The following is a 24287-nucleotide window of genomic DNA, read 5'->3' on the forward strand; positions in this document are numbered from 1 at the left end:
CTGACTTATTTAAGGGACCAGATCTTCCATTTCAAAGTTGCAATACAATTGCTCACAGGTTAACAGAAGGGAAAGATTAAAAATCAAATTGTTAAAGTAGCAATGAGCACACACCAGATTTACCTATAAATTTAAATAATGCTAAGAAAGATAGAAGGAAAGAGGAGAGGATGCCCGGCAGCAATATGGCTAGTTTTAAATACCGTGGACACAATGTTAGTAGACCTGAATAACCAGGTTTAGGACAGACTGCCATAGAAGAATCTATCTATGTGACTTCTAAGGATCAACACTCACCATAATCAGATCAAATCAATGCCCCCCAATTAGATTTTATATGTATTTATGAACTCACATACACACAAATAGACACTTTATTATCCAAGAGTAAGAAATCTGTGGCTGTTCAGAGATTACAGAATTAAAAATCCTTGCATGCTTCATTTTGGCTATGCTACCAGAGCTGAACTGTAATTCAACATTTCAGCAGCAACAGATAGCCCATTTCTGCAAACTGTTAGCAAAGACCTTTATGTCCTTGTAACTTTAATGTAATATAGTGTAAAGATATTTATTATTATGGTTGGCTGCACACCCAGCCAGATGTTTAGACAGGATTTGGCCTTTTTAATCCATCTGTAAGTCCTTCTCAAGGACATAAGACAGGCAGAAGCTGTTGTTTGATGGTATTAAAGGTGTTGCCACAGGATGTAAAGGTATTAGAGGTATTGTCACAGTTTGTAAGCTGTTCCAAGTAAAGCTGCCTTTTGCAATTGACTGATAGCGATTTTGTTGATGTCAATGGTGATGATGGTTATCATTATTACATTAGGATATTTTCTTTTTTTTAAGTTTTATCCGTGCTACTTGGTACCAGCTTCTTTTAAAGCTATCATTTCTTCTTTAAATCCTTTTTTGCCACTATTATTTCATAACACATTTGACTTTCAAATAAACACAATTCTTGCAAGAATATCAGTGCCTTTGCTTTTTCTTCCCTTGCTTTCATTGTTCTCTGTAAATTAGAGTTTGCTTAAGACCTTTTCAACAGAAAATTACTCTGAAACCAACCTCATCTTCTTGAGATGACTGAGGAAGTTAACTTTTTAATGTTACTTTTTAGTTAACTACACATCTTCTGTACTTCAGCGTATATGGGTAGATAAACCTGAATAAATGGCAACATTTATATTTGTACCACAGGAAACAATAATGATATTACTTTGTTTCCTGTGGTACAAATATAAATATTGGTAGTCCGAAAATCACACTACTTGAACATCAGTCACTTTCTTAGCTCCTCTTTCTCTTTTCTTGTTGATTGGCTCTGTTTTAATTCCGCCCTTATGAAGAGCTCTGGAGTAGCTGAAACTCTGTATTCTGCTTTCTAATTAACCTAAAATGGATTTTGGAACAGATCTGGAAGTACTGTATCTACTGTACAGGGTAAAAATATGGAGGCCAAAGAGCTGGACATGCAAAGCAGCCTTTTCCAACTTCTCAGATATATTGCATGAGCTTTCTGGAATCTGCAACTAGTGTGGTTTAAGACATGGTGCCTTGTAATTTTGGGAGCAATCTGAATGTATCAGATGTATATGAAATTTTTAAGAAGAGATTGGATAACCACTTGTCTAAAATGGTGTAGGGTTTCCTGCCTAAGCAGGGGGTTGGACTAGAACAGGGGTCTCCAACCTTGGTCCCTTTAAGACTTATGAACTTCAACTCCTAGAGTTCCTCAGCCAGCAAAACTGGCTGAGGAACTCTGGGAGTTGAAGTCCATAAGTCTTAAAGGGACCAAGGTTGGAGACCCCTGGACTAAAAGACCTCCAAGGTCCTTCCAACTCTGTTATTCTATGTTCTATGTACTAAAAGTATTAAATTATTTTAGATTTCAACTATTTTACAGAACCTCAAAAATATTAGCAACCCAAATGTAACAACCTGAGTGCACAAGTAAATCTTCAATTGGTACAATTTGTGATGCCCATCATAATTTAACAAGGAGAAACATCTAGTACCAGGTCAGGAATACCTTCTCTTAGGAGACTGTAAACTTCTAGAGATACAGCCCCATGAAGAGGACATCTCTGCCTTTACCAAGTCAGTACATAAAGAAGCTGACCTATCAGATATCCAGGCTAAGCAGACTTCTATATTATAGTACAAGTGTTGAATCTTGCTGTACAGCATCCTGGCCTTTTGAACTGCAAAAGTATTTTTGCAGTAGGCTGCCTCCTCAACTACTTTGCACTAGCTGCCGCCCATGGTCTAACTAACTCCTAAGGCATGCCCATCTAAGGTGTATACAGTACTGTAATCATTTGGTCTAGAAACTTGGACTTTACTAGTGCACTTTCAATATTAATCAAAAATCAAGAACATGGGGGACAGCAGGGGGCATAACCTCACACTGACAGTAGGGAAGTTCAGAAGTAATGTTAGAAAGTGTTACTTCACACAAAGAAGAAGTGGAAGGTTGGAACCAACTTCCAGAGGAGATAGTGGGTCAATTATCAGTAACTGAGTTTAAACATGCTTGGGATAAACAGTTGTCCATCAGTCAACAATTTTTTTTAAAAAAATAAACATTAATAAAATATATAGATAATCATTAAAAATGATCAATAAAGTAAAAACGAAACAAGCAAAAAAACCCTCAACGGACTACTAGGTCATTTTCTGCTATTAGTTTTCTATGTATCTATGAATTACTGAGATTGGGATATTCTGGCCAAAGATAGTATAAACAGATACCTTTAAAAAAAGATTAAAGGTAAAAAATTAAGGAGAAGAAACAGTCTACCATTATAGATTGACTATCGTGTTGTAAGAAGAAACATCAGCTTACAATATCCAAAGGGCTAAACTGAAATAATACGATAGTACTGCCATTACGGGTAGTCCTCGCTTTAAAACAGTTCATTTAGTCACCGTTCAAAGTTACAACACTCCTGAAAAAAGTAACTGATGACACACTTTTTCACACTTGCAACTGTTGCAACGTTCCCATAGTCATGTGATTAAAATTTGGATGCTTGACAGCTGATTCACATTTCTGTCCCCTGGTCATGTGATCCGCTTTTGCAACCTTCTGACAAGCAAAAACAATGGGGAAGCCAGATTCACTGTACAACTGTGTTACTAACTCAACAGCTGTCCATGATTCACTTAACAACTGTGGCAAGAAAGGTCGTAAAATGGGACAAAACCCACTTAGCAAATGTCTCATTTAGCAACAATAATTTTGGGCTCAACTGTGGTCATTAATCGAGGACTACCTGTATTTTTAACAATTAATCCAGTACTATTTTTGGCTTATAATAAAGATTTGACTACTTCTAGGTTAGCAGCATTACCTAACATAGCAAAAGATACCTGCAACAAAAATTGGAGTTCATTTCTTTCTGATTTCCAATGTTCTGCCTGACACCTAAATTCTTCTTCTGCCACTTTTATGATCTCTGACTCTATCACGTTCTTCTGTTCCTTCTGGCATTCCAAAGTCTCCTTGGTGTAGACACAGGTTAAAACGAATTTAATCGTAACATACTGCAGGCTTTACATATAGCTATAAATATATACATACAGGAATTAATTAAAGCTATGAAACATTGTGTTGTCGATCCATGTTATTATTTCCTAATTTTACCAAGGAGAGGAGGAAACCATTTTATGTGCACTCAGTGAATCAGCCGGAATGGATTCTACTGTTATTCAGATATAGTACGGGTTGTCCTCGACCTACAACAGTTCACTTAGTGACCGTTCGAAGTTACAACAGCACTGAAAAAGGTGACTTATCACCATTTTTCACACTTACGACTGTTGCAGCATCCCCATGGTCACGTGATTTACTTTTGGATGTTCGGCAACTGACTCATGTTTATGACGGTTGCAGTGTCCCGAGGTCACATGATCCCCTTTTGCGACCTTCTGACAAGCAAAGTCAATGGGGAAGCCAGATTCACTTAACATCCGTGTTACTAATTTAACAACTGCAGTGACTCACTTAACAAATGTGGCAAGAAAAGTCATAAAATGGGGCAAAACTTACTTAACCCATTTCTCATTTAGCAACGTAAATTTTAAGCTCAATTGTGGTCGTAAGTTGAGAACTATCTGTACCTAGATTTAAGAAAAAATAATTTTTTTTGCTACACTGAAGGGATAAGCAAGAAAAACCACCACTGTAGCTGAACAAACCAGGATCCAGGTTTGAAATTCTGCCTTGGGCAAATAATTTACCACAGGGATAGCAACATTGGTTACTATAAACATTATTGAATTGCAACTCCCATCAAACCGTTCCTGTAGAGAGAACAGATGCTGATGGGAACTAAAGAGCAAAAACCACTGAAAGCACATACAATGTCCATCTCTGCTTTGTGGATCAGACCAATTTTTAATATGTGAAAAGCCCCCATTTCTTTCTGACTCTCAACTGACCCTGCTAAATTCAGCTACAAATCACTATTTTTTTTCTTTCATGAAAGATTTGCCTTAAACATCTGGTACCTTGGACAAGAACGTCCCCACCCAAAAGAACATCAACTTATACTCTCAGATGAGTAGGTTACTTTCTCCATCCTGAACATCTTGGAGAAAGCAAGGAATGCAACTTAAAAGAGCACCACACGCTAAACCAGGCATGTCCAACCTGTGACCCCTTGGCCATGTGTAGCCCTGGATAGCTAATGATGCCACCTCACAAGATTGTACACTTTTAACATTATGCAACTTATATACATTAACTATATTATATCTTTTATTTATGGCCCAAGACAATTCCTCTTCACTTAATGAGGTCCAAGCAAAACAAAAGCTTGATACCCATGCTCTAGACCAGTGGTTCTCAATCTGAGGTCGGTGGACCTCTAGGGGGTCCATGAAGGCTTGAAGAAATGTTATTGTTATTATTTAAATCTTGAGCTACGTCTTGAGGGCTCATGGCCACAAAAGTTAGTTAAAGGGGGTTCATGGTAAAGAAAAAGTTGAGAACCACTGCTCTAGACTCTTCATGGCCAAGACATTTTTCCTTCATCTCAAGGAACACTGTCATGTCAAAGAAAAAAAATCAATCTCCCACTTAATCATTTAGCTTTTAGCAGTTTGCTTACCTCTGTGCCTGAAAAATAAGATTTACTATATTTAGCCAGGAAAACAACCCTGAATTTAAAATATTCCACTCCCCCCACATCCTGCAGGGCAAGACAAAGGCTCGTCACTCTCTATCACTGTGTTCTAGAAAACATGAAATCTTAAATTCACTTTAAAGGTAAACCATTTGTCAAAAAGCAAACATTCCTTCAGATAAAGTCAGTTCCAGAATGTTGCAAGTGCCTAAACTTTCTCTTTTCCTTTCCCCTCTTCAGTTTGTGTCATAACTTTTAAATTGCAAGATTATTATTTTTTTGAGCCTAAGAAACTTTTTTGTGGAAAAACAGAGCAGAAAATATTGTGCTAATAAGAATATGTGTTTACCCTCTTCTGAATCATAAAATTTCTATTAAATACAGCAACAGCCATAAGAGTGGGTCAGAAAAATGGAAACTGCACTACCTCTTTGTATAGATATGCTATGTTGATGCATACCACAGAGCAGGGGTGTCAAACTCAAGGTCCGGAGGCCGGATCTGACTCACAGAGTGCTTAGATCTGGCCTGCAGGGCCACCCTGGAAACAGTGAAGGACCAACTCGCAGTACCTCTGCCAGTGTCCTCCCAAGCTCCATTTTCACTGGCAGAGGGTTGCAGGAGGCCATCACAGCCGAAAACAGAGCTTGCATGGGCCGTTGGCGGCACTCCGAAGCTCTGTTTTCACTGGCAGAGGCTTGCAGGAGAACATCACAGCCAAAATTGGAGTTCGCGAGGGCCGCAGAGGGCATTCCGATGCCATTTTCACTGGCAGAGGGTTTGCAGGAGACCGTCACAGCCAAAAACGGAGCTCACGAGGGCCATGGGCAGAACTCCGTTTTTGCTGGTAGAGGATTGCAACCAAAAGGGAGCTCAGGAGCCCGTTTTCATTGGAAGAGCACTGTGGGAGCACCACAGGCACCACAGGCGCCCGTGACATGAGTGACGTCGAGCTGGCCATGATCACCTTGGCCATGCCTACCCCAGCCCCCCAAGGTCAAACACAACCCTGATGCGGCCCTCAATGAAACCGAGTTTGACATCCTTGCCATAGAGCAATGTTTCTCAATCTTGACCATTTGAAGATGGGTGGACTTCAGCTCCCAGAATTCTCCAGCCAGCTATGCTTGAGGATGATAGTTATCATTGAAGCTCTATACTCTATGGCAGTGTTTGCCTTAACCACTAGTTGGATGGAGAATTCTGGGAGCAGAAGTCCACCCATCTTTAAGTGTTAAAGTTGAGAAATATTCCCATAGAGCAGCAGTCACCAACCGGTGGTCTGCGGACCACTGGTGGTCCGTGAGAAAATGTTGGTGGTCTGCGGCGCACCCAGGTGGAGGAGCTGCTCTGGGATAAGCAATGGCCAGTCCTGTGACTAGAGCTCTGGAATATGGGACTGGTCAGACAGCTTATGGTGGGGCTGTAGACGGAGGTTCGGGCAATTTGTAACTTTGCAGTACAGCCCTCACAAGCTGGAATGAGATAATGGTGCAAGGGGTGGGGGAATGGCGGTGCAGGCAGGCCGAAGCAATGGGTGGCAGGAACCCTGGGCTGTTTCCTCCCACTGCTGTAGTTTCCTGTCGGCTGAATCCACCAGTGGCTGTCCCCATCCCTCGCCTCGCTTCCCAGTCATTTCTCGCCTGGCAAGGGAAGGGAAGGGGGGAATGGAAATTCGCTCCATATTCCAGAGCGGAAGCTGGATCTTGCGGCTGTTTCTTCCAGCCCTTGTTGGTGCTCCTGCACCTCGGTCTCTCAGGGAGACGCTTGACTTCCTCTCACCCCCAAGACACTGGCTGGCCCATGAGAAAGAGTGGGAGAGAGAGAAAGATCCAGCAAGAGATGAAGCTTCACTCCCATTCTGGAATATAAAGCGAATCTCCATCCCCCCTTCCCTTCCCTTGCCAGGTGAGGAGTGACTGGGAAGGGAGGGCGAGGGGCGGGGACAGCCACCCGTTGCTTCGGCCCACCTGCTCCGCCATCCCACCCCTTGCACCATTACCTCATTCCAGCCGGTGAGGGCTGCACTGCAAAGCTGCAAGTTTCTTCCATCCCTTGTTGGTGTTCCTGCACCTCAGTCTCTCGGGGGGATGATTGAATTCCTCTCCGCCCCAAGACACTGGCTGGCCCATGAGAAAAAGTAGAGGAGAGAGAGAGAGAGAAAGAGGGGGAAGAGAGAAAGAGAGAATGAGAGAGAAAGAGTGGGGGTTAGAGAGAGAGAAAGAGAGGGGAGAGAAAGAGAATGAGAGAGAAAGAGAGGGGGAGAGACAGAGAAAGAAAGGGGGAGAAAGAGGGAGAGAAAGAAAGAGAGAAAGAGGGGAAGAGAAAGAGATGACAGAATGAGGGGAGAGAAGAGAAGGGAGAGAATGAGAGAGAGAGGGGAAGAGAAAGAGGAGAGAGAGAGAGAGAGAGAGAGAGGGGAAGAGGAGGGGAGAAAGAGAGAGAGAGAAAGAAAGACAGAAAGAGGGGAAGAGAAGAGAGATGACAGTGAGTGGAGAGAAAGAAAGAGAGAGGAGAGAGAAGAGAGAATGAGAGAGAAAGAGTGGGGTTAGAGAGAGAGAGAGAGAGAGGGGAGAGAAAGAGAAAGAGAAAGAGAGGGGAGAGACAGAGAAAGAAAGGGGAGAAAGAGAGAGAGAAAGAAAGAGAGAAAGAGGGGAAGAGAAAGAGATGACAGAATGAGGGGAGAGAAGAGAAGGGAGAGAATGAGAGAGAGAGGGGAAGAGAAAGAGGAGAGAGAGAGAGAGAGAGAGAGAGGGGAAGAGGAGGGGAGAAAGAGAGAGAGAGAAAGAAAGACAGAAAGAGGGGAAGAGAAGAGAGATGACAGTGAGTGGAGAGAAAGAAAGAGAGAGGAGAGAGAAGAGAGAATGAGAGAGAAAGAGTGGGGTTAGAGAGAGAGAGAGAGAGAGGGGAGAGAGAGAGAATGAGAGAGAGAGGGGAGAGACAGAGAAAGAAAGGGGAGAAAGAGAGAGAGAAAGAAAGAGAAAGAGGGGAAGAGAGAAGAGATGACAGAATGAGGGGAGAGAAGAGAAGGAGAGAGAATGAGAGAGAGAGTGGGAGAAAGAGAAAGAGGAGAGAAGAGAGAGAGAAAGAGAGGGGAAGAGGAGGGGAGAAAGAGAGAGAGAAAGAAAGACAGAAAGAGGGGAAGAGAAGAGATGACAGAATGAGGGGAGAGAAAGAGAAGGGGAGAGAGAATGAGAGAGAGAGTGGGGGAGAAAGAGAGAAAGAGGGAGAGAAAGAGAGAGAGAGAAAGAGAGGGGGAAGAGGGAGGGGGAGAAAAAGAGAGAGAGAGAGAAAGAAAGACAGAAAGAGGGGGAAGAGAGAGAGAGAATGAGAGAGAAAGAGTGGGGTTAGAGAGAGAGAGAGAGAGGAGAGAAGAGAATGAGAGAGAAAGAGGGAGAGACAGAGAAAGAAAGGGGAGAAAGAGGAGAGAGAAAGAAAGAGAGAAAGAGGGGAAGAGAGAAGAGAGATGACAGAATGAGGGGAGAGAGAGAAGGGAGAGAATGAGAGAGAGAGTGGGAGAAAGAGAAAGAGGGAGAGAGAGAGAAAGAGAGGGGGAAGAGGGAGGGGGAGAAAAAGAGAGAGAGAGAGAAAGAAAGACAGAAAGAGGGGGAAGAGAGAAAGAGAGATGACAGTGAGTGGGAGAGAAAGAAAGAGAGAGGGGAGAGAGAAAGAGAGAATGAGAGAGAAAGAGTGGGAGAGAGAGATGGGTGGGGGAGGGGGAAAGAAAGAGGGAGAGAGAGAGAGGAGGGACAGTGCCTGAAGGACCCCATCCCATCGCTGGGAGTCTAGGCGCTTCAGCAAGCGGTGTGCTGGATTCGTATTAGTGGTCCCCGGGATTTAAAATTATGGACTTGGTGGTCCCTGAGGTCCAAAAAGTTGGGGACCCCTGCCATAGAGTATAGAGCTCCAATGATTCATCATTAATCATGAACTCCCTGAAGACACCACTAAATAAAGGCTTACCTTCAAAATATCATCCAATCTCATCCTTTCTTTTAAAAGGGTTTCATATTCAGCATGACAGGTACTAATAAGCAACTCCTTTTCTGATAATTCATTGATAAATCTTCGCTGTTTTTCATCCCACTGACATTTATTGATGTGAAATGTTTTCTCTGCCTCATTCAATTTCTGCTGAAGAGCTCTGATGGTTTCTGTTGAAAAGAGATGCAAAGTGATTCTCAAATACAATTAAAATGTGAATTAAAGTAGCATAGATTCTTCTCCTACAATATGCAAAAAGCAACAAACCAAATATTTTACAATGAACATTGCAATAACTATTCTACTAAAAACAATAATCCTTTCAAATCAGTCATTTTACATTAACAGCACAAAAAACAAGTTAAAAGCCATTTCTGTCAATGAAGATGTTTTGTTATACATATTTGTTATACCAAAGGACCAGTTTGGTCTAGTGGTTAAGGCATCAGGCTAGAAACTGGAAGAACCAAGAGTTCAAATCCTGCCTTAGCCATGAAAGCCAGACCCTGGACCAGTCACTCTCTCTCTCAGCCAACCCACCTCACAGGATTGTTGTAGGAGGAAGGAATATTAGATGTATTCACCACTATTATTTGTAAAAATAATAATGGCAGGATACAAATAAATAAAATTCTCAGGACAATATACTATCCCAAAAGATAATTCTGTAAATAATCCATGAATATAAATCTATATTTAAGGCTACAAATCTAGCCCTAAACACCCACCAAGTACTTGTTTTCTACAAACTCTTGCCTATTTATTTTAATAATGGCCTCCTTAAAGTATTTAAGTCAGAGCCCTTAAACCAATGAAATTAAAATGTCAATGTATAAATCTTGAGGATATCCCTAAGTGGCCAAGGCTGACAGTAAGATGTGTTAGACAAATACTGTCCTAAAATGTCTTGTTAAGAACACAGTAAGACAGATAAGACAAATACATATTGGAGGAAATCTACAGCCCTAACAAGGGACATGTACCTTTTTTACATAAACATTTTACATTAAACAATTGCAGGAATGCAGGAACAGACAATACTGGTCAGGAAAAAGAATGTAAAATTTAATGCATTTATAGAAAAGAGTAAATTTAAAGGGGGGGAAATGCTACTAGTTATATGTAAATTATGAATTTGCTTAACTGGCATCAGTTTATTATACTTGAAAAACAAATAATCCACTAGCTATGGTTTAAAGTTGCTATTCAGCCAAGTATACAACATAATCATCATGTTAATATCTTTTTAATTAGGTAGTAATGAGCACCCAACAGAATCACAATAATTTCAAAATTATGTACCAGTTCTGCAAGGACTTGGAGACCAAATATTTTCCCATCTTTAATTTATATAGCCACTGACTCTCTTGTTGTTAAAAGCAAATGAGATTACTGAGAAGGTTTTTAAGAAATCCAGAAATATTTCCAAATTAATAAGCAAGTAGAAATTGAAATATGTATAATATAGGATGCTATGAAGCCACTTATAAATATTACTCTATTAAACATAAGCAAGAAAAAAGAAAAAGGAATGAAATGAAATGTTAGAATCAGGACACAAGAAAAATAATAATTTTGATGTATTTACTGCATTAAAATATAACAGATATTAATGATGGGTAATAAAATATTACTAAAAATATAAGGTGTAGTAAATGTAGATATTACAAATGTCATTTTTATGAATCATTTTTCTAAACTGTTAGTACCTGCTGTTAGAAAACAAAATAAAATTAAAAAATAAATGTATCACTGATACAAAGAGAATCCTTTTTAACCAAGCAAAAAATGCAGAAGTTACAAATTAAAATATTACATGTTATATAAAAATAGACACTAAGTTCGGAATCAATGAAACTGTGTCAAACAGTTTAAAAACTAAATCTGAGAAATTAAGTAAGGAACATAATAATGAGTTTAACCAAACAATCAGTAACTATGGGAAAGACCCAGGAGATTCAGACCTCAATATTATAAGGTATTTCTAAAATAATAACTCCCTATTTATACCAGGAAAACACTGTTACTGAGTTATCTTCATAGGGGAAATGTTCACAAATATGTTCGTTATTTATTGTAAATATTCTGAATTTTACCTTGCAGCTGTTCTATTTGTTTGTTTGCTCCGCCTAATTTTTCTTCTGATGAATACCGTTCTATACCAACTTCTTTCCTTGCTACAGCTAATTCATACTCCAGACTTTGTCGGACAGCTTCGCTCTTCTCAACTTCTGCTCGCAGTTTTGCAATCTGGCTTTCATAGTTTGATAGCTATAAATGAAATATTTTTTAAAAAATACATGTAACTTTACTCATAAATTATTTGATACCTCATATTATGTAACTCTTTACATTCAGATGCCCCTGAAACTAATTAGGTTGAAGGGTTTGTGAAAATAATTCAGATTTTCCTTTTTTCCCCCTTCTTTCGCCTATTGTTAAGATGCCAAAACGCCTTTACATGACTGTTAAATTACCTACTTGAAAATTAATATATTTACTGGCCAACATTACAAATCCATAAAAATCAAAACAAAATCATGAATGGTATGTCCTCCTCTTTGCGGTGGGTTTCCCCCTCAGGAATAAAGCAATTGATGACTCTCCAGTCTAGAAATAAAGCTGTTGAGCTCCAAGCTTTTGGATTTGAACAATAATGCAGATAGAAAGGCTAAGTCTTCTTGATGCCTTTAAATGGAGAAAGGTTTTCCAAACAAGTTTTAGTTTGTCATCTCCTGCTACAATAGCTGCAGACAAAAGCATGTATTGTTATTTCACAGCCTTAAAAGCTTGTGGTTGTCTTTTCCTCTTTGGAAGTGTATATTCTTTCTGAGTTCTCTTCCAGAACAATTCTGTGCCATCAAAGCTAAGGATCTTCTGTGCTGTTTCATTAATTTCATTGATAGCTTCTTTTAACATCAGGATGCAGGTCTTTGCTGCATTGCTATTGCCACCAGCAACTTCACAATTCACGTTCTGAAAATTAGAAAGTCTACGTCTATTAAATTACCACAAAGTTTGCTGAAATTCATCATTCTGTTCGCAATGTTCGTAACTTGTTCACTTCAAATGTTCATTTCATCTGAATGCTGCTTTGTTAGCTGATTTTAAGTTCAAACTTTTCACTTGTTAGTTGTTGAAGTGTTTTCTTCACTGTTGAATTAACGAGACTTACAGTAGCTCATATGCAATGGAAGACAGGCTTTGCACGTCAAGACTCTATTATTTTCACTTTCTGCTTAAATCATTTTATACAGGTAGTCCTTGGTTACTGACTAGCCTATTTAGCGACTGTTCAAACTTACCACGGTGCTGAAAAAGTAGGTTTACAACCATTCCTTGAACTTACAATAGTCCCAGGCTCACATGATCTCCATTTGCAATCATCACAGCCAAATAAAGTGAATCGGGAAGCCAACAGCAACTTGCAAGTCGTAGTAAATGTAATGCTTCATTGAACAACTGCAAGTGATTTCCTTTAACAACCATGGTGGAACTGGCATCATAAGTTGGACATGGTTGTGTCATGTTTCACTTAACAACTGCATTGCTTAGCAATGGAGTTGCTGATCCCAATTGCAGTTTTAACGTTAAGTGAGAACTTTCCAGCCAGGCCTTTATTCTTCTTATTACATGATCACTTTCCAGTCATCACTGCAATGCAGTTCAGCGTGAAATACAATAACACTGGAAATGGCTTTCTTTTAAAATATTCCACTTTTGAAAATTGGGGAGCTTAACTTAGCACCCCAACTTTATAAGGACCAGGTAGCTTTTAGAAGCTTTTTTTGGGGGGGTTGTTTTTTTACATGGGGAAGCCTAGAAAACATGCAAAAATCAAGAAATCAAATTTTCCTCATTTTGCTGCTGAATTTCTGCAGAACAATCTCAATGAGTTGGAAGCTGCACGCAGCCTTCAGGCTATTCATCCATTGAGAAGAAATGCATTATCTCCAGTCTCCTTCCAAGTCCAACAGGAATTATATTACAAGCAAGATGGAAATTACAGCAGGAATCTGACTGAGTACATAATTAACTCCATGAGCCCTAGGGAATTTTTGACTTGTATTTCTTAAACAACAATCCCCTTACATTCAGCTTTGGTTGTAAAAGCTCAATAATCCTATGTTTATTAAGATCAACATCTTAAACAGTTCATACTGATTAATACCTTTTGGGCAGTGATGGGCTTCAGGGTTTAGCGATTGTGGTCTAGAAAACAGATTGATTGACATTTCCTGGCAACTGTGGATGGCCCCTGTAGCGTTCCCAGTGAAACATCAAGAAATCTGTTTTCTAGACCACAATCACTAAACCCTCAAGCATAACGCTGCCAAGAGATATGGGTCATAAAAACCTACACCAGTATATAATGCCATTTCTTTTTCTTTTGAATAGTATTATTCGTCTAAACCTTAGAGTGTTAAGAATATGTAGACAACACTGTATAAATACCGTTGTATCAAAATAACATAATGCATTATATAATACTGTATAATAAAAAAAAATTATTAATACCATTTTATAAATAAAGAACAATAAAAAATGCTATGTTAGAAACTATTGCCGGGGACTCCAACATGAAAAGCAAATTATGTACAACAATTTTAAAAAAATGCTGGAAGCACATTTACCTTAGAAGACCCACTAAGGTAGATTTTTGAGTTCTTTTAATCTCATACAACCTATCATTTGTTTTTTTATTTTTATTAAGTTCTATTCCCGTGAGAATTATACCCATATTCTGGTTTCTCATTTTAAAAAAAAAAGAGCTGGAAAAAAATTCAAGGGGGAAAAAAAAGAAACATTTGGAAGTATCTTAAATATGGCTTCCCATGTTCTGACTATGACTTAAAAGTGCTTTGGATCTCATGAAGCACAGTACCTCTGGTATCATTAAAGCAGCTTACTCTTTTAGGCTTTCGTGTGAGCCTGAAAAATGAAAAAAATGCTGCAGCTGCTCTAAGAGATGTAGAAACTTTAATACCACAAAGACTGGACTGGGACAAGATTGAGAGAAGTTCTTTTAAAATCAGGGTCCAAGAGTGCACAAGTCTAATACAAATCTTTCATTAGCATTATTGAGGAAGGCTAATGTAGTCCTTTAGATCAGGGATATCCAAGCTTGACAACTTGAAGCCTGGCGGACTTCAACTCCCAAAATTCCAGCAAAGCTGGCCGGGGAATTCTGGGAGTTGAAGTCCGCCAGGCTTCCAGTTGCCAAGCTTGGAGACCCCTGATTTAGATACATCAGAAATGTGGCAAGTTGGAGAAGGCCATCCTTCAACATCAACAGGATGAGTAGTTTGTATAAGAATGTTGCACACCAAGCCCGACAACAACGAAATTGTTACCTCTGCATTATGCTTAGCAGTTATGTCAAGCTTATCTTTCTTGGCTTGATGGAGTTTCCTTCTCAGATCTTCCTTTGTTTCCATATCAGCTTCACTGTGCTTGTGAAGAAAAGTCTTTCCAAAGTTCCTGTTTAAAAATACAAGGGCTTTTCACCACAAATGGTTTCAGTCATACCAGCTCTGAATTTTCAAATAATTGACGCAGCAAGGTTGAATTTCTTATTCAGAACAAAGTCCCATTCAATTTATAAGATTTGTTTCCAAGGTAATATACTCTGGAGATGGCTATTAATGGAACTGTTTTGCTTCCAGTTCATAACCACTGCATATATACATGTGTGTGTGTGTGTGTGTGTGTGTGTACAGTATATGTATGTATGTATGTATGTATGTATGTATGTATGTATGTATGTATGTAGGTCTTTGGTTGTTCGGGTTTTCTCCCGTGTAAAATTGGAAGTGTCTTGGCGACATTTCGACGAAGTCTCATTCATCATCTTCAGGCTTCAGCTTCGTGCTTCTGGGAGCAATGTGTGATCGCAGCTGTTTCTTCCTTTTAACTGCTAGTGGGGGTTTGAACTGATTGGGTGGGAGCTTGACTCTGCAGCCACCAAACGCATCCTAAAAAGAACAGAATTGGCCTTAATCAGAAATGAACTTCACACAAAAAGATTCCTCCTAGATCAAATCAACAAAGATCTCCTCACACTTCACCTCAAACTCAGCAACAAGATGCACCCGGCACTTTGGGACAAATCCAAACAACTTGCCGTCTGGAGAGCCGAAACACAGACCACCCTCAAGACAGACACGCACACCAACAAACTCCGAAGACTACAAGAACGCCAGAAACAAACCCCTCCACCCTCACAGCAACACATGAAACAAACAGTGCATAACATCTCAGATAGGATCCTCACCAAAGCTGAAACCGATGTCCTTTCCAAAGGATTCAACTTTGCAGTCACTCCCAAATACATCCCCACTGAGACCATTATATGCGGAGTTGAAACCAGCCTGACCAAAATCAACCCCGATGACGCTAACAAAATCAGACTCGAAATCACCAACATCCTCTGCAGCAGCAAGCCACCCAAAAGCAACTTACCCAAAGAGGAACAGACAGCACTACTTAACCTGAAAAAAGATACCAGCATAATAATCCTACCAGCAGACAAGGGCAACGCCACGGTGGTTATGAACACATCTGACTACCAAACCAAATTAACCAACCTACTCCAAGACCCTGCATACAAGCCCCTAAAACAGACCCCACCACCTACCTAGAAAAACCACTAGATCCAAAATAAAAGCCTCCCCATCAGCGAAGAAATCCAACAAAGAATCATTCCCAGAGAGAAATCATCCAGATGCCCTAAGCTCTGGCCTCCCAAGATACACAAAGAAGGAACCCCCACTCAGACCCATAGTCAGCTCCATAGGCTCACCTCTACAAAACCTAGCCAAATTTCTCGCCAAACAACTACAGCCCTATGCAGAATCCATCGCCTCACATGTAAAAACTCATTCCAGTTCATAGAGATCATAAAGAAACAAAACTTACAGCCCAGCGACCTACTCGTGAGCTTTGATGTCATATCCTCTTCACCCAAGTGCCAATCAAAGAAGCCTTGACAGCTATCCAAAACAAATATAACCCCCAAGCACATCCTAGATCTGACCAACCACTGCCTATCCAACACATACTTCATCTATAACGGACAAAAATACAAACAAATAGAAGGCGCACCCATGGGATCACCCTCTCACCTGTCATTGCCAACCTCTACATGGAACACTTTGAAACCCAAGCACTAGAAAAATCTGATCACAAACCCAAACTCTGGCTCAGATACGTGAGCGACACCTTCATAATCTGGCCACACGGGAAAGAAAAACTTGAAAACTTCCTCACACACCTCAATAGCCTACACCCCAAAATACAGTTCACCATGGAAACAGAAGTTAACAACCAACTCCCCTTCCTAGATGTTTTAGTCTACAAGAAACCCAATGGCTCCCTAGGACACACCATCTACCAGAAGAAAACACACACAAACCGCTATCTGCATGCACTCTCACACCACCACCCAGCACAGATCAACTCCGTAGCCAAGACACTCATCTCTAGAACAAAATGCTTAGCTGACGAACAACACCTAAAACCGAACTACACACTCTCACAAACGTACTAACATCCAATGGATTCCAGAGAAATAAGATTACCAAACTAATCCAAAAGAACCCCCACTAAAACCCAAGACAGAGAGCAAGAAAATGGCACAGCCCTCCTCCCATATATAAAAGGCACCACAGACAGAATCAGCAAGATCCTCCACAAACATAACATCAAGACAGCATTCTGCACAAACCAAAAATATCCACCATCCTAAGAAACCCCAAAGACAAAATTGAGTTAGAAAATCAAGGAGTATATGAAATCCCATGCACCGCCTGCCCCACCACATACATTGGACAAACCAACAGAAGAATAAGTGCACGATTGAAGAACACAAGAACTCATTCAAAAAAGAGGAACCAACTTCTTCCCTGGTCCAACACTTTAAAGTCACAGGACACGATATTGACTTTAAAAAGACCAGAACTATCGCCAAAACTGAACACTTTAACAACAGAATAATCAGAGAAGCCATCGAGATAGAAAAACGCCCACACAGCATGAACAAACGAGATGATACCTCCGCCTACCAGCCATTTGAAACCTGCCCTTATTGACAAACGTGTCCCTAACACGAGGAATGACACCAGACCCACACTCACGAGGTCCACACAGGATGTCACCACCACACATCCACCCAGAAAGCACACCCAACCCCACACTGATCAGGAAGCACGACCAAGGACCAGAAGCCAGACCGCAGCTGCAACATTAGCCACTTCAAACCCCTCCAATCCATACATGCAGCAGACTGACACCCACTACGAAGATGTAGCACGACCACGAACACGAAGCCAAACAGCAGCAGTGCAGCTCACCAGCTCAAATCCCCCTGCAGCACAGATTAGACTGAGCACAACCAAGCCCCCACCAACACAGGACACACCCCAGCCAATCAGAGCACAGAAAACCCCATCCAATCAGAGCACAGCCAAGCTCCCACCCAATCAGTTCAAACCCCACAAGCAGTTAAAAGGAAGAAACAGCTGCGATCACACATTGCTCCCAGAAGCACGAAGCTGAAGCCTGAAGATGACGAATGAGACTTCGTCGAAACGTCGCCAAGACACTTCCAATTTTACACGGGAGAAAACCCGAACAACCAAAGACCTATATATATATATATATATATATATGTATGTATGTATGTATGTATGTATGTATGTATGTATGTGTATATATATATATATATATATATATATATATATATATATATGTATGTATGTATGTATATGTGTGTGTGTGTGTGTGTGTGTGTGTGTGTGTGTGTAGGTCTTGGCATTTTCGGGTCTTTTCCCGAAAGTTGAGGTTGAGAGTATATTGGCGACGTTTCGACGAGGTCTCACTCATCATCTTCAGGCTGGTGTCTACGGCTTCGTGCTTGTGCGAGCAAAGCTCAACCTTACACGGGAAAAGACCCGAATACGCCAAGACCTACATAGCTATACCCGTGAAAACCTACGAAAACACACACACACACACACACATATATATATATATATTTATTTGAAAGGTTGTGAGTCACCCTGAAAAATGAAGGCAGGGTAGGAATAAACATAAATGATGCAGCTCATATAAAAGTCAATCTCTTTCAAATCTTACATCCGTTACTTTCTCTCTCTCGAAGAAATAAAATTAAAAATAATGTCTACTCTATTTAGAAAAATATGACCGCATTGATCATTAATAATGCAGTTCTAATAATTTTGTAGAAGGGGAAAGTCCAGGAGGAATGGCTTATTATGATAACTGTAACAGAATAAAATATTTCGTGTGCATAGCTTTTAAAGTATAGATGTTTTGCATTTTGCCAGCCCCCATACATTCATTTAATGAGAAACAGAGGGAGATGTTGACTGGCTTCCTTGATGTCAAGGGAAAATCAGTTTACCCTGATGAACCCAGCCTTAACTCTAATTACTATTAATTCATAATTACTGGAAGATGCACACACACACACACAACTCTCTTAATATTATCTTTTTAGGCACCAAAATATAAAATATATGAAAGTTGCATATAATATTTAATACACAAGCCTTATTCAGCTTCTCAAATAAAAGGGAGAAGTTCAGAAAACAAAACAAAATCTTATACCGAAGTTACTCAGGTAACTATGGCAACCACTCCAATGGAATAACAAAGCGTTTTTTTCCTTGCACTGACAGTTGAGAAAGTGTGATAAAATACTCCTTTTATTTTATATAATATACCATACACAAAAAACTAAGCAACTTTTTAAAGTACTGCATCCACTTTTCATATAACATAGAAACTGACTGTAGAACAATTCAGGGATAAAAACAATGATACAGATATGATACAACATGATAGTAAGCAGGAAAATAAAAATATAAACATGATAATAAAACAAAAGGAAAAGCCAAGCTGCCCTATTTTTTTAAAAAACCTTAATTGTCAGCAGGCAAATATACAAAGTTTAAAAAAGATTTCCTGAAATATCACATCTTGAAGAGAAAATGGAAACAAACGTCTGAAGGGGACTAAGTACATTTGTCTGAATAATTTCAATCTCACAGTTGAAATGGTCCTGCTCATTAGAACGGAAGCTGCAATTTTATCCATTTTGTTACCTTAATAGTTGCCATTGTATTTGGTAAATAAAATACAGAATTTGGAAAATAAATTACCTTTTTGGTTTGATCAGTGATGTTTTGTTAATTTGCAAAACTGGATTGAAAAAACATCAAAATTGTATTTATGCATGGGGGGGGTCTAGTATATGTTTATATGTATATGTGTATATCAGTATTTTGCTATTCTTAAAGGAATTGCAGAAATGCTTTATCAAGGGATGTTGTCTTAGATACATATATAGCACAATCCTATATTTGTGTTACTTCCAACCAAAACTTGCTAATGATTTTGTGATGCAGGTGTGGGGAGTTACTTTTAAAAGCAACTACAGTAAACTAACACAATCCTAAAGAAAGCTGAACTTCCACTAAGATACCAGCACTATGGATGGCTTATCTGGTAGCTACTGCAGTAGTATTACTGCAAACTGTGAAATCTGAAGTTATGAAGTATTAACAGCATGATTTGTACATTCTCAATTGCTATCTGTACTAAACATTTTTCCCGAATATATATTTCCTGCAGTTAACATTCTATTAGAAATTTCATATCACAGAACTAGAAAATGGCAGAAATTTGCATGGTCAAGTGTACTATTCAGAGAATAGAAATTTTCATAACTGTATTTTTGGTTAATTATAGGAATCAAACTCACCGTTTCATTTCAGAGACTGAGTAATTTACTTGAGAATCCATTACAACTAATTTTCTGCTTTATGTTCTCTGAACATACAATGCTATTTTCATAGGTAATATTGTTTGCACCACAAGATTTCAAACATCACTTGTTTTCCAACTTCTTGAAGTCACATTAAAACCTAAAATACACAGACTTAAATAAACATCCCAGTCACACCATTTTTGCAATAATGTATTTGGATTTAATCACAAATAATAGAATATTATTAAAGTATATACCCAATAATTTACTGAAGCCAGGAATGATAATCCAAAGAGTTTGATGAGTTAAATGAACTTTAACTTTCTGTATTAATTTTATTATTTCCATCTCCACTCATCTTCATGTTACAAAAATAGATAATGTAGGCTTAAGAAACAGCTCAAGAAATAAAAAAAATAGGCTTAAGAAAAAATATAAATCTTGTCAGTTCTTTAAAAATAATAGACATTTGGGATGAACTCAGAAGTATCTTTTTGAATAGAAGGTTGCATTTCTAATTTTCTCATTTTGCCACTACAATCAATAAATTATAATGTGGCTGTAGAAATTAAAATGTTGGACCAAGACTGGACAGACCATCTTTAAACACAGAAACTTGCTCTTTCTCTGACCTATCTACCACAAGGTTATTATTGTAGGGATAAAATGAAGATTCTGGTGCAAGCTACTTTGAGTCCTGAAGAAAACATGGGATATAAATTTAGGAAATAAAATAAATATGCTAGTCCCATTGTTTGGTTTGAAAAAGCAACAACAGAAATTAATAGTGGCAACACAATTCAACAAGTGGTTCCCAATTCACCGGTTAAAAATTAATGCCTTATACAGCCTTTCCCAACTTTTCAGTAATAGTACAACAGAGTTGGAAGGGACATTGGAGGTTTTCTAGTCAAACTCCCTGTTCAAGCAGGAGACCTTATACCATTCTGAACCAATGGCTCTCTAAATCATTTCTTTAAAAATTTCAGTGATGGAGCCATCATGTCATCCAGCTGTATGCTCCCATTATCCCTACCTAACTTCTGGTTGGAGATTTTGAGAAAGTCAGTACCTCCAAAGGATTCCAATTTGGAGTATTTTGGCTGCAATTGTTCAAAAAATGTTTGCAGTAAACTGGATTCAGTGATAACTATCTCTAGATTGTTTAGCAGATAAATCAGCAAAAATAGTTGCCTTAATGGATACTGTGTTAGAGACTTTCACTTGGAAAAAAGCAAATCCCCCAGACCAACTCATTCTGTTTCACCTAAATAACTGATTACAGTTAAGACAGCTGTAGTTCTAGAATTTGTGGCAAGACATTTACTTGGACTTCCTTGTTGCTACCATAATCTGCTCAAACCCAGAACAAAGACCCCAAACTATATCCAAATAAGTCTTCTGGATCATACAGACTGTCTAGCTCTTGTCAATAAAAGACAGGGCTCCTAAACTTGTTGCCCCTATATCTCTCTTTAATATAATCTTGATGTTCATGCTTCCCCTAAAAAAACCAAATATCAAAATGAACACAAATGAATAATTAAATCGATAACATGAAACTTTGTGAAAAGTGGACTTTCTTGTAACAACGTACAACTAAAGGATTCTGCACACACATCCTGGATTCTCTCTGGACCTCCTCAAGGGAGGTATATCTCATAGTTTGGGAACCTTGGTATAAAATGTGTGAGTACAAGATGGTCTTGAAGAAAGTATATCAACAGCTGCTGTGTTGTAAGTGTTGTACCTTGATGAAGGTATCTTTTCTTTTATGTACACCGAGAGAGAATGCACCAAGACAAATTTCTTGTGTGTCCAATCACACATGGCCAATAAAAAATTCTATTCTATTCTATTCTATTCTATTCTAAACATCAGCTTACCCTTGAAAGGGAATGAGGCAAGGAGGAACTGAAGATTGCTCCACCTTGATCCTCTCTGGTGGGGGATGGGGAGATGACACAGGGAGACAATATGTCAAATTTTCAAGACTCAGTTATTACACAGTGCAAGAATCAAGTGGCATTTCTGGGATCTTTGGGGTGTCTGTTTCCCGACCCAGCCAACCTCAAAGGACTGATAGGGTGGAACTATGGAAGCAAACCATCTCCCTAATGTTTGCTAAATAGATGGATGCCAAAATCATACCCAATTGAAGAGTCACATCATTCCTTTTTGCCATCAGGCTGCTCTCCTGTGCTCAAGTCAAGTTGCTTAGCAACAGGTCTTATTTTTAAATGGTTGAAACAAATCGGAACCATCCTTAAATCAATTGGTATAGAGTTAAGATTTTATAACATCCACCAGGAAAACACCTTTGAAAGGGAGGCAAAAGGTGACATTTGTACCTTGTCAAGTTTCTATCATTTACATAGAGCAAGTTCACATCGGGCAGGACTTGAGATAACTTCTTCACACTTAAGACCCTGACACATAGTTTTAGAAAAACTGCAAAGGGTTCAACAAGTGTCAGTTTTCTCCTTATACCGTCTCAGGGCTACGGAAGACTCCACAAGTGAACTTATAGGACTTTCATCCTGCTTCCTATAAACTAGTATTCCTCCTTATCAGGGCAACAACCGTTGGAGAATTTGCCGCATTTATCGCTACTTGTGAATCCCAGATTCACACCTCCCTAATCAATCCGGATTAACCGACGGAGGTCTGCAATACATCTTCGGTGTTTCTGTTTGTCTTCAGCCCAAGCATAACATTCCTCCTCCTCTTGGTTTCCAACTCTTCCCTCCTACCAATCTACCGTAACACCAGGATCGAAATCTGCCGCCCTCCCATCTTCTTACCTGTTTGTCGCGCCTGTATTTGAAAGCAGGAATCATGAGATCGCCAAGCTATCGGATATGAACAATCTGTAAAGCACCAGGTTATTTTCTGGGAGGGCTTTAGGACCCAGAGAGTAACGGGAAAGCCCGGACATTCATGCTAGCTTCAGACTGACTTTACAACGGCTTTTTCCGGTTAGAGAACAACTACTAGCTGTTCGCTCAGGGGCTTCACGTCGTCTTCCGGTCTCAGACTACCCATTGGAAGAATGTGAAATTGTGATGTAACGTATTCTAAACGGGGTGGGGCTTACTCGCCCTCACTCTGTTTGCTTCAATCAGCTAAACAGGGCATGCGCTAAAGGAGTGTGTTGTAAACATTTTGCTCCCGCTCTGTTTGCCGCTTTAAGAAATTATAGGCGCTGTTAACGGGTTGACGCTAATAATGGATGGAGAGAAAAATAGATGCGAGAGTTGTCTCTGCAGTCCTAGGCACTTTAGTACTACGCACGGGTACGAAAAGTTTAGCTTCCTGGATACAGTGGAATTTATTTCCAAATTGTTTTAGTAATGCAATTCATTTTTATTAAATCACAATTGTAATACTCCAAATAAAAAAATAAATCTTTAGATTTTTTTTAGAAAATATACAGCAATTCCATACAGCAGTCTTGCTGAGTGTCATTTAATTACAATTGTTTATAAACAGTGAATTTTGTTCACTGAATCCATATACCACAATAAATCATTACTTTTCAAGAGTATATTGCAGACCCCAGATGGAACATCTATGGTTAACTCTTCTGGTCTTAGTCTCCACGAAGTACTGCTAGCTCAGGGGTGTCAAACTCACATTGTCAGAGCAGTATCACGTGACCTATCAGGACTTTTTTCCCCTTTGCTAAACTGGGCATGGCTGTGGCCAGCATGTGACCCATCCGCCCTGCACGCCAGGAGTTTTGACAGCCCTGTGCTAGGTAATCTGCTGTGTATTTTTGATGCTGATTTGGTGATACTGTCCCAGACAAATATGGTGCACAATCTTGGGCTCCTGGACACACTACTCCTCAAAGAACTGGGGGAGGTTGTTGCTGGGAGAGCATTGCACAGCTTCATGTTGTGCATCAGTTGTACTCCTTTGATCAGGAGGCTCCACTCACAGTCCCTCAGGCCCGTCACCTCCAGATTGGACTACTGTAGGGCGCTTTACATGGGGCTGCCCTTGAAGAGTATCCAGAAGCTTCAACTGGTGCAGTATGCAGAGGCACAGGCTGTTATGTGTGCTCTTTGAAGTGGAGATTGGTTCCAATCTGTTTCGGGTCCAATTCCAGGTGCTGCCTTTCCCCAACTACATCAGCCCATCCCATTAGCTCGGGTGGAGAAGGCATGTTACAAGTTCCATAGGACTTGTTTTGGTCCCAGGAGGCCAGCCTTCTCTGCCATGGCACCCGCCTTATAAAACATTCTCCCAATTCCCAACAAAATTAGGCTTCAATCCTGCAATAGTTTAGAAAGTCCCTCAAGAGGGACTTTACATCATCAGGCCTGGGGGTCCTTGGAAAACAGAAACAACCTTAAATGGCTCCACTGTGG

General features: G+C 39.7%; 1 protein-coding gene across 10 annotated transcripts in view; it reads right to left on the minus strand.

Moving 5' to 3' along the window:
- The window catches only part of CCDC171 (coiled-coil domain containing 171), a 220734-nt gene extending 197552 nt beyond the window's left edge, over nucleotides 1-23182 (minus strand). For 4 of the 10 annotated variants that reach the window (XR_009153715.1, XM_058171423.1, XM_058171422.1 and 1 more), the window contains exons 1-6: nucleotides 22716-23181; nucleotides 19906-20068; nucleotides 14474-14600; nucleotides 11216-11390; nucleotides 9099-9289; nucleotides 3379-3510 (exon numbers count right to left, since the gene is read on the minus strand). Coding sequence is in view for 9 of the 10 variants with exons in the window: in XM_058171423.1 (XP_058027406.1) it covers nucleotides 3379-3510; nucleotides 9099-9289; nucleotides 11216-11390; nucleotides 14474-14600; nucleotides 19906-19946 (666 nt within the window). In the remaining variant the exon portion in view is untranslated. Of the gene's footprint in view, nucleotides 1-3378; nucleotides 3511-9098; nucleotides 9290-11215; nucleotides 11391-14473; nucleotides 14601-19905; nucleotides 20069-22715 lie in introns of all 10 variants that reach the window. The other 6 variants (XM_058171429.1, XM_058171424.1, XM_058171426.1 and 3 more) reach the window with 6 other exon arrangements.
- Nucleotides 23183-24287: the final 1105 nt, after the last annotated feature.

The sequence above is a fragment of the Ahaetulla prasina genome, chromosome 2, assembly GCF_028640845.1.
Source record: "Ahaetulla prasina isolate Xishuangbanna chromosome 2, ASM2864084v1, whole genome shotgun sequence".
In the NCBI taxonomy this organism is placed as follows: domain Eukaryota; kingdom Metazoa; phylum Chordata; class Lepidosauria; order Squamata; family Colubridae; genus Ahaetulla; species Ahaetulla prasina.